The following is an 18593-nucleotide window of genomic DNA, read 5'->3' as shown; positions in this document are numbered from 1 at the left end:
TCGTCAACAAGGGGATGTCTCCTAGACAGGTACCTGTTCTTGTCTGCCTGGAAAGTGAGTTACGAGCCTTTGTACAGCACCTTTCAGGCAAGCAACTTATTCAAGTCTGCCTAGAAGGCAGGTCAGCATGCAGATATGCCTAACAGGCACAGGACTATGCAAGTCTGCCTCTCCCTGCCTTCAAAGATCCCAAGACAAGTCAAGAATTTCATTTGAATGATTTCAGCAGAAAGCCATTATTTCCTGTAAGAAATCATTTTCAGTGCAGATGCTGGATATGTCAAGCTGCAGTTCCTTTAACAACACACTTTTAATGCCAGATACAAGAACAGAATTCCTCTTTACAAGGTTCTGGTAGTATTCTTAATAAAAAAAGGAAACGTTGTTTTATAAGATTTGGCAGCAGGCTACTACAGAGAGCAAAACGTCCAAAAGAACAGGTAAGTACAACTGGAGGAAAGAAAACTGACAGTAGACACACTAAGAAATTATATGTACTCTCCCCATATAAACACAGATGTTGTCCTACCGTTCTCTCTCCCACCAACGTAAGTAACAGCAGTGATTGCAGTGGAAGTTTAGATAGAATTGGTAAAAGCAATAAAATTAGTTTAAGTATCTTTCATTTCAGAAGGATTAAAAATTTAAAAAATTTCCAATCAGCAAGGGCTTTAGCAAAGCCATAACTTTGATCACTTGACTAGAGTTGCTTTTAATAAAGATGAAGAACTTTGGACATACCAGAGGTATGCTTTCAGTGCACTGTGAATTCAGACAGCTCTCCATCAGGTACGCTCAATTCAGGATTTCAAGTTTCCTTCATTACAATATTATGTGCATTTTCACTTTTCCCGTGAAAGCTGAGATTGCACACAGGCTGGTAGTTCTGGAACAGTGTTTCAAACACTGTGACAGCATGTGCTGGCCCAAAGTGTAGCAGAAGTCTTGGACAGAGAGCCATTAGCAACAGTCTGAAGTGAGAAAGAGAAATGTGATGCTTATCAGCAGTTGTTTATTATGAAAAGGTTGTATCCCTCTAAGAAGCATTCAGCAGCATCCACCATGAGGGAGGAGTACTGTCTTAGACAGTCGCCAGCAGTTGGCTGTTTCAGCCTATCAGGGATCCATAAGACAGAGTGGAAGCTCCCGTTATTTTAAAAGAAAGAGAAGCAGGAAAGAAGAGATCGGCAAGGCTCCAAAACGTGCTGTAAGACAGGCAGTAAACTGGGCACATGTCAGGGGGAAAGCAGTGGTAGCTGTTGGTATACGGCAAGTTGTACAAAAGACAGAACAGAAGGAAATGCAAACAAGCGCTCCAGTTGTGGAATTGAGTGTTCTGTTCAGACCGACTCAGGTAGCAACCAGTATTCTGTAAAATAGTGTGACAGTGAGTTCCCAAAACATAATGTCCCAGAACATTTCGTATTATTGTTGGTCTCTTTGAGGATAATACCAAGCACAGCAAAGACACCTGCCTTGCAGGCCATATTCAGAAAACACAAGGCAGATAGCACTTGTTTAAACTAAAACAAACCAGACTGGTTTAATTCCGAGCACCAGTAAGCCGCGCTTCATACCTGCACAATCTTTTAAGACTCAGGATATGAGACCCTGCGCTTGTGTTATGCAGGACCACCTGGTCTGCCAACTGTCAGAAGGAATCTTAATGAGAGTGACTTATCTCTTCCAAGCGATATCCCCACAGGCACCTGAAGAAAGGTCAGATAATCTTTGTAGAGAGTTTTCTCTGTCTGAGCTTGATCTTTCATGTGCAATCTGTAATATATGTAAAAGACTTACCATATAACAGAATCAAGGAAAAAATTCTGCATGTATAAAACCACAAAAAATATAATTCAGTCTTATACTTGCAGTATAGATGAGACTGCTATAGTCTGCACAGCCCCCTAATCTGAACAGCTCAGTCAAACTTGTTTTACATGAACCTATCTACATTGATAGAGATAAAAATTCATAGGAAAAGCATAATACTGGTATCATTCCATGTTTGTTTGGCATTATAGAATACTCTCTTAAGCTTTTAGACTGTAAACCCTTTGTTTGCCATAATTCCTTTATTATTTATTAAACTGCATTATTCTAGTTCCAAAGAACCACTGCACAGATGTATTCATCTACAGATGGGGATTTAGGATTCCAAAACACTCTTTTCAATTCAAGGACTTGTTTTTTTAGAGAAAATTCTGCTTTAAGTAGATCACTGTTTGGGTTTTGTTTTGTTTTTTCCAACTTGTGAAATTTTCTGACCTTCCTTTTAGGTTCAATTAACAATTAAGGAGCTTTTTAGAAAATTTTCCACATCCCTATCTAAAGAAAGATAAAAATAGTATATTTTTATATATATAAATACTGCCTCAAATGTGAGTAAAAGGTCAGGGATGTGATGATTTTATTATAAACTGCCTTTCCCATACTCTGCTACTGGGACCAAAGGAGATCCTAAAACACCTCAGAGATATCTAAGGGCTGATTTAATTTGTTCAAATTGAAATAGCCCCACAGAGGTCCTCTCCAGCTAAAGATCAGATGAACACTGTTTCTTGCCAGATGCTACAGCCTACGCACCCACCTCTTCACTGGTATAGCCTTCTAATACCTGTTTAAATCTCTTTTAAATCTTTCAGTTTTTTTGCAAATGCTGAACTGGATTTAAGTTGGTCTCAGAAGTTTAGTTTCGAATCATATACAATATTTTTGTGTAAGGGTCCCCTCCTGTTATCCAGAGGGTGCCTAACAAGAAGCCATTTTACAGAACAGCTCTGGCATATCCACAGCCTTTTCTTACGCTGGAGCAGAGGAGAGAGGTACCAAGCAATGCCGGCACCGTGTGACACTGCTCCTTGGCTGTGGCCATGCCTGGGCACGCAGCTACACTTTAGGACCTCACGCGTCTGCCAGGCAGCACTGGGAAAGGTGGCTCCAGTACCCCTATTTCTCTGCGTGGCACTGAAAAGCTGGCCATCTCCTTAACAACACACATTTGAAACTGAAATAGCTTTATGTTTTTATACACAAACACACACACACACATATATTCCACTCCAGAAATTGAGAATATGAAGGAATTTAACCTCACATCCCCCTCTAATATTAGTGTAATATTTCCAACAGCAGCTTAAAACTGACTTCCCCGTGATGCCGGTTTGGAACCAAAGGGATTGCTAACCAGAGAGGACCAACTCTTGCATTCCACTTTTGTAACACTGAGAAATTATGAAGTAACCTTAAAATTTTGCCTACAGTTCAGCAATTGATTATCATTCTGGTTATGACATCAGTTACACTGGTGCAGAGACAGAGTAACTCGATTGCTGACAATGAAGTCAGTTCTGACTTGAACCCGAGTGACTGAAATTGAATGTGTCCTCTAATTTGAACTATGGAATCATGATCACAGATGTCTTCGTTAACAGAAGCATAAGCATTCAATTGAAGCGCTAAGGAGAATAAAGCGAAGTATCTAAAGAATGTCAGATTTTTAGTATCTTCATAGGAGGACACTCAAGAAGCTAAGAAGAAGGAAAGGAACCATACAAACAACTTCAGTTGTTATATTGCAGAAGCTCCAGTAATTAAACAGTCAATTATATTTCTTTCATGGGTTTTTGGATATCTTTGTATTTGTCAGCTCTAAGCACTTGAAAGAAACTCTTGAAAATACATCCTTTAAAGTACCTACAAAATCTTCTGCAGTGTAGCACTCTTCATAAAAGGATATTGTAAAACCACAAGTATAAAAAAAAAGCTTTCTTTGCAAGATCTAGCAATCATGAGGAGGGGAAGATGGAACAAATCAAATGGCAATAGGAATTTTAAAGTGTTTGCAATAGTTCTTCCACACAAGTGGATGATTCTACTCTCGTGTTCATGTTCATTATTACAGCAGCCAAGTATTTTTTATAGCTAAAATTCAGTTGCATTTCTACAGTAGCATTCCACCTTTATTAAAAAGAAATAAAACAAACACTGGTCTGTATGACAATTCTACGCCTGTTTACTAATATATGTTCTACTCTTATTCTTCTCAGTGACCTAGAAAACTCCAGCAAAGCTAAAAAAAGTAGATTCTTCATGAGTGATCCAAGCTGCTAAGCCTGGATCATAAGACTTTGCAAAACAGACCTAGCAAACTATTAGTCCCTGAAAAGGCAAAAAACCATGGGATGTGGGGTAGTAAGATATTTCACAGACTGACCATCACACTGACAGCATCTGGAGGAGGACAGAAAGAGCACAAGGTGTTGGTATTTGGTCATAAGAAAAGCTTGAAGAGTCCATGACACTTTGCTGGATGGTGCTTCAAGTCCCTTTTCTCTATAAAACCAAACAGACCACACTTCAGTAGTGTGTGTTTGAGGCACGGATTCACATGGCAAAGTCCAGGACAGTGGAAGAGCCCCTCCTAGCCAGCCAGCCAGCTACGTAAAGAGACATGAGCAACCACAGCTTTCATCAAGGATTCTCACCAACATGTGGATTTCCAATGGGATTGGCAAAGGGTCTCAGCACCCAAACCATGCACCACAGCTGAATGTTATAGGCAACATCTTCCCACCCACCAATCCATCTCGGTGAGGACAGATTTAATAAGCAATGAAATAAGGGAGCAGGCAGGGAGAGCTCTGGCTGCATTCAACTTTAATGAACGAAAAAGACTGCACAAATAGTGCTTCCAAAACATTTTGTTTCCGAGGGCAGGTTTACTGTCCTTATATCGTTTAGGTTTGACTTTTCCGATTGCTTTTTGTCTCCCGTGGCTCCTTCCCTCCATGGGGCAGGGACGCAGGGATGCAGGCTGCAAATCACCTTGCCCTCTGCAGAGCAGGGATTGCAAGGATGCAGGGATGCAGGGAAACAAGGATGCAGGGGTGCAAGGATGCAGGGATGCAGAAATGCAGGCTGCAAACCACCTCCCCCTCCACGGATGCAAGGATGCAAAGATGCAAAGATGCAGGGAAACAAGGATGCAGGGCTGCGGGGATGCAGGGCTGCAGGCTGCAAACCACCTCCCCCTCGGAGGGGCAGGGACGCAGGGCTGCAGGGACTGAAGGATGCAGAGCTGCAGGCTGCAAACCACCTCGCCCTCCGCGGAGCAGGGGCTGAGGCGCGGCCACGGTCCCTGTTTCGGGAGGCGATGGGGTTTGCTCGGGGCTTTGGGAAGGGGCCAGCCCCGCCCCCCCCCCCCCCCCCGCCCCGTCGCCGCTCGCACGCGTGCAGCAGGGCGCCCTCTGCTGTGTCCCAGAGTGGCGCCTGGGAGCCGGGCGAGCGGTGTCACCTGCTCGCCACCTTCCCAGCTGCCCCTTTACAACAGGATGGTGGGCAAAGAAGCAGAGCCCCCCGCTCCCTCCACCGCAGCAACCGCTTGCAGAGGCTGGATCCCACTGAGTCCCCTCTTGCTCACCCCTAGCCCCCCATTCCCAACCAAGGATGCTGTGACAAGCCCCCACGAGTGTCCTCCTCCACGTGGGGTGCACCACCCTGCTCTGGAGCGGGACCTTTCCCCCAGGGGAAGGAGGAGAAATGCCTTTGTGCTCCCCGGCTTTTCCTCAAAGACCTCAGTTGGAGCGAGTCCAGAGGAGGGCGACCAAGCTGGTGAAGGGTCTGGAGGGTCTGACCTATGAGGAACGGCTGAGGGAGCTGGGGTTGTTTAGCCTGGAGAAGAGGAGGCTCAGAGGTGACCTTAGTGCAGTCTACAACTACCTGAAGGGAGTTTGTAGTGAAGTGGGAGTCAGCCTCTTCTCCCGGGCAACTAGTGATAGGACAAGAGGACACAGCCTCAAGCTTCGCCAGGGGAGGTTCAGGTTGGACATTAGGAAGAATTTCTCCTCAGAAAGGGTCATTAGACATTGGAAGGGGCTGCCCAGGGAGGTGGTGGAGTCACACTCTCTGGAGGTGTTTAAGAAAACACTGAACGTGGCACTTACTGCCACGGTCTAGTTGCCATGGTGGTGTCAGGGCAATGGTTGGACTCGATGATCCCAGAGGTCTCTTCCAACCTGACTGATTCTGTGATTCTGTGACAGAGAAATGAATATGCCTTGTCATCATTCTGCTGAATGCAACCACGATCAAAACTTACTTCTGAAGCAGTTAATAACAATTTTGAGAGTATCAGCAGAATCATGTAAAACAGCACTTAGATTTGGCAAGTTTAAATGGTTTTGAAATAACAGGTGAATAATATATTTGCATTTGCCTCCATAGGCAGCCAGAGCAGACAAAATTCCTGTAAGACAAATTTTTTGACAAAACTTAAAAATAAACAACTCAGCTCCTTTTTGTCAAGAGTAACAGCGTGGGCGTATAAATAAAATGCACTAGGCAGGATGTCTCTGGAGTTTAACAAGGCCTCTAGCACTCCAACACAAAGAAAACTCATTAACACACTGGAGAATCATGGCACAGATCAATTCAGATGAAGAACAGAGATTGTAAGTGAAGAGATTGCAAGTGAAGAGATAAGTGTCATGCTAAATCTGGCTGGGTAGAATATCAAGAAGGGACTAGCTAGATCCCACATTAATCATCTACCAGTAGTCCAGGGCAGAGCTGGTCCTGCTCCTCCCCTACCTGGGAAATTGCATTGCAGTAGCAGACTGATGGTTCAAAATGTGAAGAGGATATTTATTAAAATCCAGCCTTCCAAGGTTCACCATCCCACCTGACATGACTTAAATACATGAAGCCTTAGATCCACCTCGTGTTTAACCTTTCCTCATTTAACGTGCTCTGCACAAGTTCTCCTTCTCCAAAAAATTCTCTTGTACCACTCTACATATTGACCGCTCCTCAATCTTCTGTCCTTAAAATCATTCTTTCAGAACCTCCGTAGGGTAAAATGTCATTTAAAAGATTCTTCAATCAACGTGTATTTTATGACAGTCACATTTATTAAGAACTGCAATGAAAATGACAACTCCATCATGCAGGTTTGTTGTGAAGGACAGAAGTAGTTGTAACAGCCAGACAAAGTCACAGACAGACACATAATGAATAACATTTGATCAGATGTATTATCCTCAACTCTGTGGACATTTCCAGCCATCAATGTCCTTTATTTGTTTCTCTTTGTTAGATCCCTCTGGACTCTCCCTTGAATCTGTTAAATGCGATTGAAATATATCACGGACCTGCTGTATCAGGTAAGCACTGCATAAGAAGTATCCTGGTTATTAACATATATACGTGCCAAGAAGAGTGTCCTGGACTGCTCCAGATGAGCTTGCACAGCTTGCGTGCCTGGTGCCTCTTCACCAGGGAGAACAGCTCACACATGCCCTCACAACACCACCAAAATTCAGGGTCGGTCCATATTCCTCCCCTATGAGGAAGGGAGACCCGTAGCCACTTGAAGTGTCTCCTCACATGGGTGGCTGACCTGTGTGTTGAACGCTTGCCATGGCAATATTTGCCAAAGTCAAAACACAAACCGGTAGGTCTTAATGCACAGTCAGCAACTGGGCAATCTCTACTACAGGTCTGTGCTACTTTTGCCTACAACACATACATACCCTCTGATACGTGAGCAATATTGTATAAGGAAATAAATACATACAGGTATGTTTAACGACTTTGATAGAGAACACAAACAATAAGGAGTGCAGTCCTGCAAAAACACGGCATGCTGCAAGAAGAGTGCCATGGTGTGAGGCAGAAAAATACGAAGTTATGCAAAGAAAAAGATTTTTGTAGGATTTTTTATGGGATTATGGTGTATTCTGCTCTTGAATAAAAAAGAGAAGCTAACTGAAGTCAGTGCGACCTGCAGGTGCAGAATAATGCCATAAATGTTCAAGTACTGTTTCTAAAAGGCATTTTTGTCCCTAAATGTCTTTTTTTTTAACAAGGGGAAACAATTTTGGGTTATACTTTCTCTCTAATGGAAATACATTTGGAAGACTTCTTGGCTGTGACCACAGACATTCTAAGCCACTAATTTAGATTTGTTTCTTTTATCATTTTCTAATTAACTTGCTCTTTTCATAGGTATACCTTTCCCAAATTCTCTTCTTCTGAATTCTTCTCTCCTTTATGTACTTCCTATTAACAGCTATTCAAAAAATAAAGGCAAATTAAAGAAATACCAACCATTAGACTGCAGCTGTATCAATCAGATATTTCATAGGTCCAGTCTTTTGAATATTGTTGAATGTTTCCTTGCAATGGACATCAGATATCTTTCTCTGTGTAGCGTGAAAGCAAATTTCAGGCAAAATCTTATCACTACACATAAAATACTGCCCACTCGCCTGCTTTACCTTCATGCAGCCCCATTCTTGCTTGTTATTAGCAATTCAGCAAATTGTAAAATAACAGCAATCCTGCATTACTGCACCTTCCTTGAGGAATATGCTCCCCTTAGCACTCGCATAAATGTTATCCCAATCAATAACCTAGTAATTAAAGTCACCAGCATTTTGGCCCTTTTACAAGTCTCCTTATCTGAAAAAACATTTCTTGCTCTACGTTTTCAAACTGCCTCAGAAACAGAGTAAGAATCATTTGGGCACCCCTTTGTCCTTAACCCCTGAATTAGCCATTGCTGTAATGGCAGTGAAAATTGTTTTGGTTTTCTCTGCAAACACAGCATCATTTTCTTCCTCAGTATAGCTTATTCCTTTTCTCATTCTTCTAGTATATCAATAAGCCATAAATTCTGATTTTGTTAATACCAGTAGCAGTTTTGTCTCGGGATTCTGAAACTACTGGGGATTGTTTGTTGGGTGGTTTTGGTTTCATTTTGTTTTACTTTCAGTAATTAAAAAAACAAAACAAAACAAATCCAAACCAAAGAAACTGAAATGCTAAGGACAGGAAAACGCTGGTAAGCAAATGACTGAATCTGACAAACAATCAATTACCTACACTGCTCAGCTACCAGAACATATCAAGGGTGAAATCCTGCCTCCGTTCAAGTCAAAGGGAGTTTTGTCATTGACTTCAACTGAGCAAGAATTTCACTCTAGAAATATTGTGTGTTACTAAATTGGAGAAATCCGCATGGAAGACAGTGGAAGCTTCACTGGGAACTTCATTTCTCAGGAAACTAAAAGCAGCAATCCTAAATATTGAAATTCAACTTCAGGACATTCTAGATCATTTACTTTTTCAAAGATTAAGCAGACAGAAGATAGAGCTTTTAACACTGCGGAAGTAGAATGCAGTTATATTCACATACTCTTGGGAAAAGCACCACTTGCATGATTCCGAACACGACTTTCCCCAGCATCTGATGATGAAGGGCCACATCCTGTACTGCACCCCAAAGGAACTACTTTGGATCAATGGCAGGGCACACACCTGCCTGTCCAGCCTCGTATTTCTTCATCTTTTGCTATCAAAGTACCTCAACCTGGAGCTAAGTTTATTGCATCAACATTTCGCTGTGGAAATCACAAAAATGTCAAAAACACTGTCCAACGTGAAATCAAAACCCTTTTCCTCTCTCTCTCCCAAGTCATATAAATAAAACTCACATTAAATAAGTTTTCCTCATTAATACACCAAGGTATGGCACAGTTGCAATCGGCTGACAAGCAGAGCTGCTTGTCCATTTTTGCCTACAACCTCTGCCCAAAGGGAAGATGCAACAAACACGGACCGGCCCTTTGCCATTCCAGCAGACGAACGTAGCGCATAGATGTGGCCCTGCCCGTTGGTACTAGCTGTACTTTGAGAGGACATGACTCCCAGCCAAATATGTCAAGGCAGCTGCCTATCCTAAGTGTGTGCACCCATGATTAAAGAGACACGACTCCACTAATCCAGCCCTGATTTGGGAAGAAGGATTAATATTTAGACACCACCACCACCACAAGCTTCTGGGACTGTGAAAAAACAGTCAGTCAAGGATGCTTAATCAGGTAGAGATGATTCATTTGAGAAAACTTGTACCGTGACCTTTTATGAGTTCCTGAGCGCAGGCAGGCTGTCAAATTTTTATGGAGAAAAGAGGTGTCATCAACTAGTGCTTGTGATGACCTTTTAATAAGTAAATGATTGAGGCAGGCACGCATTCTGAACAGAGTAAGGAATTGCATTTGTATGTGTGTCTAGTGCTTGCTGGGCCAGGTGATGAAACCCACCCCTGCGCTTGCCCTATTAGCCCACCCCAGCTGATATATACACGCGCAGATCCATACACGCACGCAGCCGAACAGCGCACGGGAGCGCAGACCTGGTTATAACTGTCCGAGTCTGTACACCTGTGAACGGAGACAAGGGCCGCTCACACCGACTGACACGCGAGCGAGCCCGTCCCCGTGGGAGCCCCCCGGCCCCCGCGGCTCCCGCTCCGGTGCGGCCGGGAGGGCGCTGGGCAGGACGAGGCTCCCGGGGCCCGCACAAACCGCCTCGGCGGCCGTCCCCCGCGGGCTCCCCTCCGCCCCTGGGACCCCCCGGCAGCGGGGAGGCGGAGGAGAGCGGCGGGGGGGGTTCCGCGGGAGCCGGTGCCGCGCCGAGCCCCGGGCCCCGGCGACAGGTGCGGCGGCGGCCCCCGGCTAAAAGCGGCAGCCGCGCCAAGCACGGCCCGCGGGGCTGCGGCGGGACACGGGGCCGCGGCGCCCGCCGCGAGCAGGGGCGATGCGGCACCTGCCGCGCATAAAAGTCATGGGGCAGCGGGGCGGCCGCAGGCGCCATGAAGGCCGGCGGGGGGGCGGCGGCGGCGGCGGCGGGGGGGGGGCGCGGGGCAGCCGCGGGCGGCGGGCGGCGGGCGGCGGCGGCGGCGGCGGGCGCGGGGAGGCGGCGGGCGGCGGGCGGCGGCCAACGCCCGCGAGCGGGACCGCACGCACAGCGTCAACGCGGCCTTCGGCGCCCTCCGCCGGCTCATCCCCACGCGGCCGGCCGACCGCCGGCTCTCCAAGGTGGAGACGCTGCGCCTGGCCTCCAGCTACATCTCGCACCTGGCCAACGTGCTGGGGCTGCCGCGGCGGCAGGCCGAGGGCGCGGCGGCCGCCCAGCCCTGCCCGCAGCCCTGCCCGCAGCCCTGCCCGCAGCCCGGCGCCGCCGCGCCGCGGCCCATCTGCACCTTCTGCCTCAGCGAGCAGCGGCAGCGGGTAAGGGCCGGCCCCCGAGCAGCGCTCTGCGGGCACCGGGGCCGTGTCTGGCGGAGGGTGGCTATCGGTCTCCACCGCGGGTTTGGGATTGTCCCAGCCGAGGGCTCGGCGATGTCCTCGGTGCGGCCTAACCTGTGGTTTTTGTCCCTCATACAGCACCGAGGAGAGAAGCCGCTGCCTGGTCCAGCCTTAAGCGGACACTGAATCGGCTGAGAAGCTCCGGCCAGTCTTGCACTGACTGTACAACCGCTCTGGGTAACGTCGCCGCACTCATGCTGTATGTTTACATTTAAATAACGCAGTCCTAAAAGAGTTACTTTCTAAGTCGACGCGCTTTGTTTCACATTGTGACGGGTCTATTCAGGGTGTTTTGCAGATGAAATCGAACGCTGTTGAGACAGTTGCACCTGGTGTGGCAGCTATTTTAGTGCGAGAAATGTTAAACCTAAGCGGCCAAGCCCTGACCCTGATGTCTCCTAAACCTGTGTCACATGGTGAAACTCGAACTTCTAAACACACAGTGTCTCCTGTCAGGGGAAGCTGTCACGAACACGTCGTGCCGCACGCCTTCAGCCCAGCTCGGGCTGCACGCAGCGCTGCCGCCCACTCCTCCAGCTGCACGCTCATTCTTGGGGTGGGGGGCTGATACCGACAGCTGACATGCTCGAGAGGTTTGAACGACGCTAGAAGATTATTTCAAGGTGATCACAGAAAGTCGGGAAACTTCCAGTGAAAGCAGCACAGCTCGCTGTGCGCATAGGCACAGCAGCACGTCGACACGGGACGTAGGCAGGACGGGAGGAAAGTGGAGAAGTGCAGTGTAAGCGATGCTCTTTTCTTATTAACGGTGCGAGTCATGCCAGTCCTTTAAATAGCACAGGATATTCCTAAGTGTCTGGCAAGCATGGGGTAGGGAGGGTTTCCCAAGGGCTCTCTACATTTACCCATTACCCAGGTCATTCCCAAATTGTGCCTGTACATCACTGATGTCATTTATCGCCCCTCAGTTGATTAACTTGTAGACTTCTTTTTAGGTGTAAGTCTAAAAAGCAAATATGCATGTTATGTTTTCAGTTTTGGACACTAATGAAGCAGCAGCCTAAAATATTAAACCCCAGTAATGATGGATTTTAAAAAAATATATAGCTAGTTTAATTTTGCAATGTTTTTTGTAGTTATTTATAATATATTTAATTAGGCCTTAATTAATCTTAACTTGTTACTTTGGGAGGCACTCGGTATTCTTTCAAAGCGTGATAACTGTGCCACTCTGAGAAGTGCCACAAAGAATACTTGTCCCTTTTTCCCTCCCCTGATGCCATCTGCTCAGTTCTCCTGGGCAGCCTTGCTGCTGTAGCCCAGTGTGAGGACTGTAGAAGCAGCACAGCATTGCTCACTTTACTGTCTGTATACAATTTTCTCCTCTTCCCCTAAATAAGTGCAAAGCAAATTCTGGCATTTATGGTGAAGAACTTAGTGAGAACAAGATCTTGGTATATTGCTCATACAACTTCACATTTGCAGTTTCCTTCTCCCCTCCCAACACTCACTGACCACCTTTCCTTTATCACGATGAGGAAAAATCTGTTGTAGCTACAGAACTTGCCATAAACTTCACCTTTAAAATCCTAATCAAGAAAAATACCAAAGCAAAGTCCCAGTGATTCCTCATCATGTGAGTCTATTCACTTATTAAAAGCTACATGCTGTATTTTCCTGGATTGAGAAGAGTTTTTTGGTTTTAAAAGGTTTCTATCATTATTTTTTTTTAATGTGCAACTTTAAATTGCGGCCAGAGTATGATCTTTGTTTTGCTTTGGCATTGATTCGTGAAGCTGGAACTCTTTCACGTTTATAGAGTGCTTTTTAATTTTTGTATTGTGTCCGCATGTGGGGGGGGGGGGTATAGATTTCTACAAACAGGTCTTCCTAGCTTTTTTTTACATGAATTTGAAAAAATTTATCTTTTAACCTGATAATCTTTTAGTAGTTCTTGGCAATGAAGCATATTTGGATTTAATAATCTCCAGACTTAGTTGTTAAAGGAAAGGGGTATAAAAAAGTGAGGTCCACTTTTGCACCATAGTATCAGCTGCAAGCTAATACTTGAAACTGTCATGAATAATTTGCACAATTCTACAGGAATTTTGTCTTCTCACTTCAAATGGGATTTCATCTCCCTGGTTTTGTATAACGTTTATACAAAATACTTTTCAATGACAAAAGCAGGAGCAGGCTGTTATGACTTGGCCGCATCTCCTGTTTAATGTGGCTCAGCGTAGCATTAAATTCTCTTTTCACTCAGGATAAACTGTTGAATTCAGCTGGGCTTGAAGATTTCAGTATAATGCTCAGGGTTTCAATTACTAAATAAGATTGGAATTCCAGTAACACTGATTGACTGTGGCAGAAATTAGGCCCCAGAGCACTGTGGCCCAAATATTCATGGTATAGACAGATAATGTCTATCCAAAACAATTATAACGGTGATTTCTCTGAGGATCAGACCCCAAGCCTGCATTTGTACATATGTAACACTATATATTCAAATGAGGACAAAGGGGGACAGATCCTTACCTTTGATGAAGTTTATTTATAATGTAAAACTTCTCTACCCCCAGAAGCAAAAAAAAAATAGATACAGGACTGAGCTGTTATTGTGTAATGGGTTTTCTATAAATCTATGGGAAAAAAAAGTTAATTTCTAGAGACACAGATTAATTAAGTGCTCACATTTCATGTATAAAGAGCTCACTCATCATTGGGTATTTTACTGAATTTTTACTGTATGAGTTTGTGTGTCCTATCAGTTCTATTTTTTTAATCACTTGGTGGAGAGGCATTGTTCGTGGCATGCACAAATATATATTCATAAGCCAAAATTTTGAAACTGGCTGTCTAAAGGCAAGTACCTTACTTGCTGGTTAGGCATTGGAATGATCAAAGTTTTTCCAGAGGTGCCGAGCACCCCCTTGTTCTGCTGAAGAAATCGGTCTTTCCACATATTTGTAAGTGCGTTCTGTTCTGTATGTGTGAACAGAGGCATGCCTAATGCCAATCCCAGCTTTGTGTTCCTGCAAACACTTGGCTATTCATTTTACATGATGCATGAATAAAGCAGAAATGGTGAGATATACACCATTTGATCTTAGATCCTATTAAATGATTGTTAAAATATTCCAAGAATAGTACTGTGTATAAATCATTGTACTTAGCCTGGTACATCACAGTATAAAAACAGCATCAAGCAAAACAAATAAATCATGTTGTTTGATTTTACTGGTTAAGTTTAAAGAGGTATTTGAACATAGTACTGGGTTATTTATGAATTAATCATAGTGTAAGTCAAAGTACTTTCATATGTTAGCTACTATTTTCAGTTCTGTTCTACAAAATGGAAATTTTCTTTCTAATACCTTCTTGGAAAATTTGCTTATTTACAAAAATCTGTATTTGTTTGCAAAATGTGCTTATATTTGCTCCAATGAACAGTATTTTTGTTACTGATTTAAACAATAAATTATGAACACTAAAGTGGTTGTTCTCTTCTATAGCCATCTCAGTTAAGATACAAATATTTAATCTTTTTCTTTACGGTTTTCAAATCTATCTATACAAGATTTCAGCCGCATATATATATGTATACATGTATGTAGAAGCATGGGCAGCAGGTCAAGGGAGGTGATTCTGCCCCTCTACTCTGCTCTGGTGAGACCCCACCTGCAGCTCTGTGTCCAGCTCTAGAGTCCTCAGCACAGGAAAGACATGGACCTGTTGGAGCAGGTCCAGAGGAGGGCCACGGAACACCTCTCCTATGAGTTAAGGCTGGGAGAGTTGGGGTTGTTCAGCCTGGAGAAAAGAAGGCTTTGGGAAGACCTTAGTGCGGCCTTTCAATACTTGAAGGTGGCTTATAGGAAAGATGGGGACAGACTTTTTAGCATGGCCTGTTGCGATAGGACAAGGGGTAACGGTTTTAAACTAAAAGAGGGGAGATTTAGGCTAGGTATAAGGAAGACATTTTTTACAATGAGGGTGGTGAAACACTGGAACAGGTTGCCCAGAGAGGTGGTAGATGCCCCATCCCTGGAAATATTCAAGGTCATGTTGCATGGGTCTATGAGCAACCTGATCCGGTTGAAGATGTCCCTGCTCATTGCAGGGGGGTTGGACTAGATGACCTTTAAAGGTCCCTTCCAACCCAAACTGTTCTATGATTCTATGTATGTATGAACATTCTACAGGGCTGCCAGAATGGTTGCATAAGACCAGTAGCTTTTAAACCCTTAACCATGGACCAGTTATGTTTTGGAGGCAGCATTCTGATCCTGTGAGGTCTCCCTCTCTTTAGCACTGGGAAAGTCATGCCAAGTGTCTGCACTGCTACTGAAGCTTGAGCTATCCAGCCAACACACAAGTCACTTATCCCCCTGTATCTACTCCCACTACCAAAGCTCAACACATTGAGCTTCAGATTTCTAATATGGCACGAAAGATGCGTCCTAGATGCTTTCATGAAATTGTAGGGCTTGATCTACAAGCTATGCGTCTCTCCTAGACTGCTTGGTGTACATTGACAGTAGAAAAGGAAAGCGGGTAGAAAGCTTGGAAAAACTAACAAGGGGGTTCCTCTGCTCAGGGTCTGCACGACATAGTAAGTGCCAAATACAGGGGGAGCTGGAGGGAGGGAGGGAAAGGGTGGAGGAAGGGTAGAGTGTGAAGAAAGGAAGAGGTTAATTTACCAATGGAAGTTCAGCAGTTTCCAGCACCAGGCTAAACAAGTCAGTACATAAGCAAAAGAGCCCATAGTATGAGCAGGCAGTGCCATGTTTCCCCATGAGCAATTTTCTTTGGATGTTACATGTTTATGACCAGAAGGATTCTTGGTACCTATGGCAGCAAATAGGACATCACTGCAAGAGGAAAAGCTTCTCAGTCAAGTGACTGCATTAAAACTCTGCCAAATTTACCCTTTGAAAAAACCTTCTAGTCATCAAAATCATTCTCCGTGGCCTTCTCTGAAAGGCAAATAGTAAATAATAAATCTTTAATCATTGTACTTAATCTTACATTGTCACATTCTCCCCCCTTGTCTATACTCCATATGAGACTGTATGAGCCATTTCACAGAAGCCATAAGAAGTTAACTATAAATTAGAGTCCACTGAAAATCAGAGACACAAAAACCTTTGATGTCATTGGTTACTAGGTTCTTTCAAAACAGACCTTCAACTTCCTTCCACAAAAAAAAAAGCTGTGGTTTGGCCTGTTGCACTATGAGATACTAGGCACTATGTTGAGAGAATCTCACAAAAAATATAAAATCTAAAACAGCTGTCTGAATACCACTTTTCAAAAGAGAATAGTAATGTCCTGATTGATAGTAAGAGCTAGTGGATAATACAAGGCTAAGAGAAAGAGTTTATATAAAATTAGCTAAAACAGACAGCATGCTGCCAAGGCAAAAGATCTGGGGGATATATTATACCAGGAATCCTTTGAAGGCTGAAGAAAAGTGTGTCTAAAGAATCAACATGGGGATTGTGACGGAGGAAGAGAAAATTATCACTGGGATAAAAAATACCGTGGAGTTTTGTGAAAGCTAAGGAAAAAAATAACATTACTTAATAGTGAGAAGAACTGAACTGGCTGCTCTGAACATATTTCTTCAAAAACTTTTTCAAAACTTGGATATACATACATAGCCCTGCAGCCCAGTGTCTTATTTCAAATGAAATCCTTTAGCTGTTACAACATAATACAGAATTTCAGAAACCTTGAAGATTCATCCCACTTTTGAAGTTGTGCAGTAATGAATACAGGCTTCCTCAGGAAAGGAAGGAGAAAGAGAGGGCATCGATAAAGAAGAGGTACCCGTAGCCCACCGAGGATATTCTCTGTAGTGCCAAGAGAAATCCTGGTTCAAGTCCAGGTCAACATTTACCCTTACAAATGCTCCAGTCATTGTAACCCTCCCTCATTCTCCTGCCAGGAGTGAATACAAGGCATGTTTGGTGTCTATTTTGAGACTCCCAAGCAGCCTCTGGTGAGAGATAGGTATCTCAGATCTGCAAGAACTATGGTGCAACTGGGCATGAGCTGGGCAACCAAAGGGGTTTTTGTAGTTGTTTTAAGGAATATTTAGATATTTATAATAATTTAGGCAGCTAGGAAAGGTCTTCATGAATTGTTGTGCTATAATTAGGTACCTAAATTATGCCTAATTGAAAATCAGGATGGATGTGTGCATGCGTTTTCCCCAGCAGAAGGCAAATATAAGGCAGTCCTTCCTCCAGCTTCTCTTTCCTGACCCCTCGGTTGTGTCATTGGGTCACTGGAACTTTTTGTGGATCCTCTCTGAAGTCAGATGAGGTAAATCATTTATGTTAAAAAACCAACCAACCAACCAACCAACCAAAACCAAAACCAAAACCAAACCAAAACACAAAAAAAACAACAAAAGAAATCTAGCTCTTGCAAGGATTTGACATCCTGATACAAGTGAACTATGATGCACCAAAGAAAGTGTCCCCTGTTCTGGTGCTAGATAAAAGGTTCATGTAACAAAACACTTAAGATACCAGTTGTTTTAGAAAGGCCTTATCTTCTCTCATTCATTTACTACGTTCACATCACAGTAGTGTTGTGAGGATTTAATTAAACATTTGGAAATTGCTATGGGTTCTTCCAAAGGAGAAGCCAATATAAATAAGACAATTACATGGAAATGGGTGATGAAATAAGTAAGTGATAAAAGTAATTCTACTTGTTATGGCATCTCTCTCTAACATCTGATTGTCTCTCCTTCACATTATTGAAATAAACCCTACTTTCCAAGCATATGTATGCAGATCATTTTTAAATGCAAAGATTACAGGAAAAGGTAATTCTTTCAAGAAGAGAATTGTGCTTGGCAGAAAGGGTAGGCATCTGTCAGGCCCAGATAAGATCAGACAGCTGTGCTCTATGCTCTGTTCTGAAAGGCTGTCCCGAAGCTAAGTTTTCCTAGGGAAACAACATCTTTGGTATGAAAAGCAGCAAAATGTAATGAAGTCTCCAAACAAATAAGCAGAGAAAACAGAAACTCTCAGAGCTCATTTTTATCTAAAATACCAACCCTATATCAGGAGAAAAATTGCAGGATGAGAGGAGGATAACATCTTTACCAAACAGTAAAAAATAAGGGCTGGGAGGATCATCTCACTTTATATTCTCAATCAAATTAATCCTTTAGATTAGAATCAAAGGTAAGAGGTGACTTTAGCAACAATAATCACTGCAAAGAGCTGCTAGGATAGTAAGAGGGCTGGGACATATGGCAGCTAGGACAGGCTATGGAAAGAGAGGTGGTGAAAATGAAGACGAGAAAGCAAGCTAGGTGGAAATCTAACAGCAGTCTTGCAGCAGCTAAAGAGGAAGGCGAAGCCAGGCTTTTCTAAGAGGCACACAGTGAAAGGACAGGCAGCAATAATCACAAGTGCAATAACGTGTTTTTTTTTTTTTATTTAAGGAAAAATGTTC

General features: G+C 43.8%; 2 protein-coding genes across 2 annotated transcripts in view; both read left to right on the top strand.

Annotated features, from left to right (window-relative positions):
* Positions 1–10624, top strand: part of LOC137666935 (von Willebrand factor D and EGF domain-containing protein-like) — a 272112-nt gene extending 261488 nt beyond the window's left edge. Inside the window, exon 29 of the mRNA XM_068407215.1 lies at positions 10127–10624. Coding sequence (XP_068263316.1) covers positions 10127–10624 — 498 coding nt within the window. The remainder of the gene's footprint in view (positions 1–10126) is intronic.
* Positions 10625–10700: 76 nt separating this feature from the next.
* LOC137666934 (transcription factor 15-like) lies at positions 10701–14609 on the top strand (the record flags this gene model as incomplete). The annotated part of the gene is made up of 2 exons (XM_068407214.1): positions 10701–11075; positions 11232–14609. Coding segments are annotated over 2 exons (423 nt in total), but the record flags the coding sequence as incomplete, so codon positions are not given.
* Positions 14610–18593: the final 3984 nt, after the last annotated feature.

Source organism: Nyctibius grandis, chromosome 9 (genome assembly GCF_013368605.1).
Source record: "Nyctibius grandis isolate bNycGra1 chromosome 9, bNycGra1.pri, whole genome shotgun sequence".
NCBI classification, from domain to species: Eukaryota; Metazoa; Chordata; class Aves; order Nyctibiiformes; family Nyctibiidae; genus Nyctibius; species Nyctibius grandis.
The sequence above is the reverse complement of the archived record's forward strand: the minus strand, read 5'-3'. Positions and strand labels throughout refer to the sequence as shown.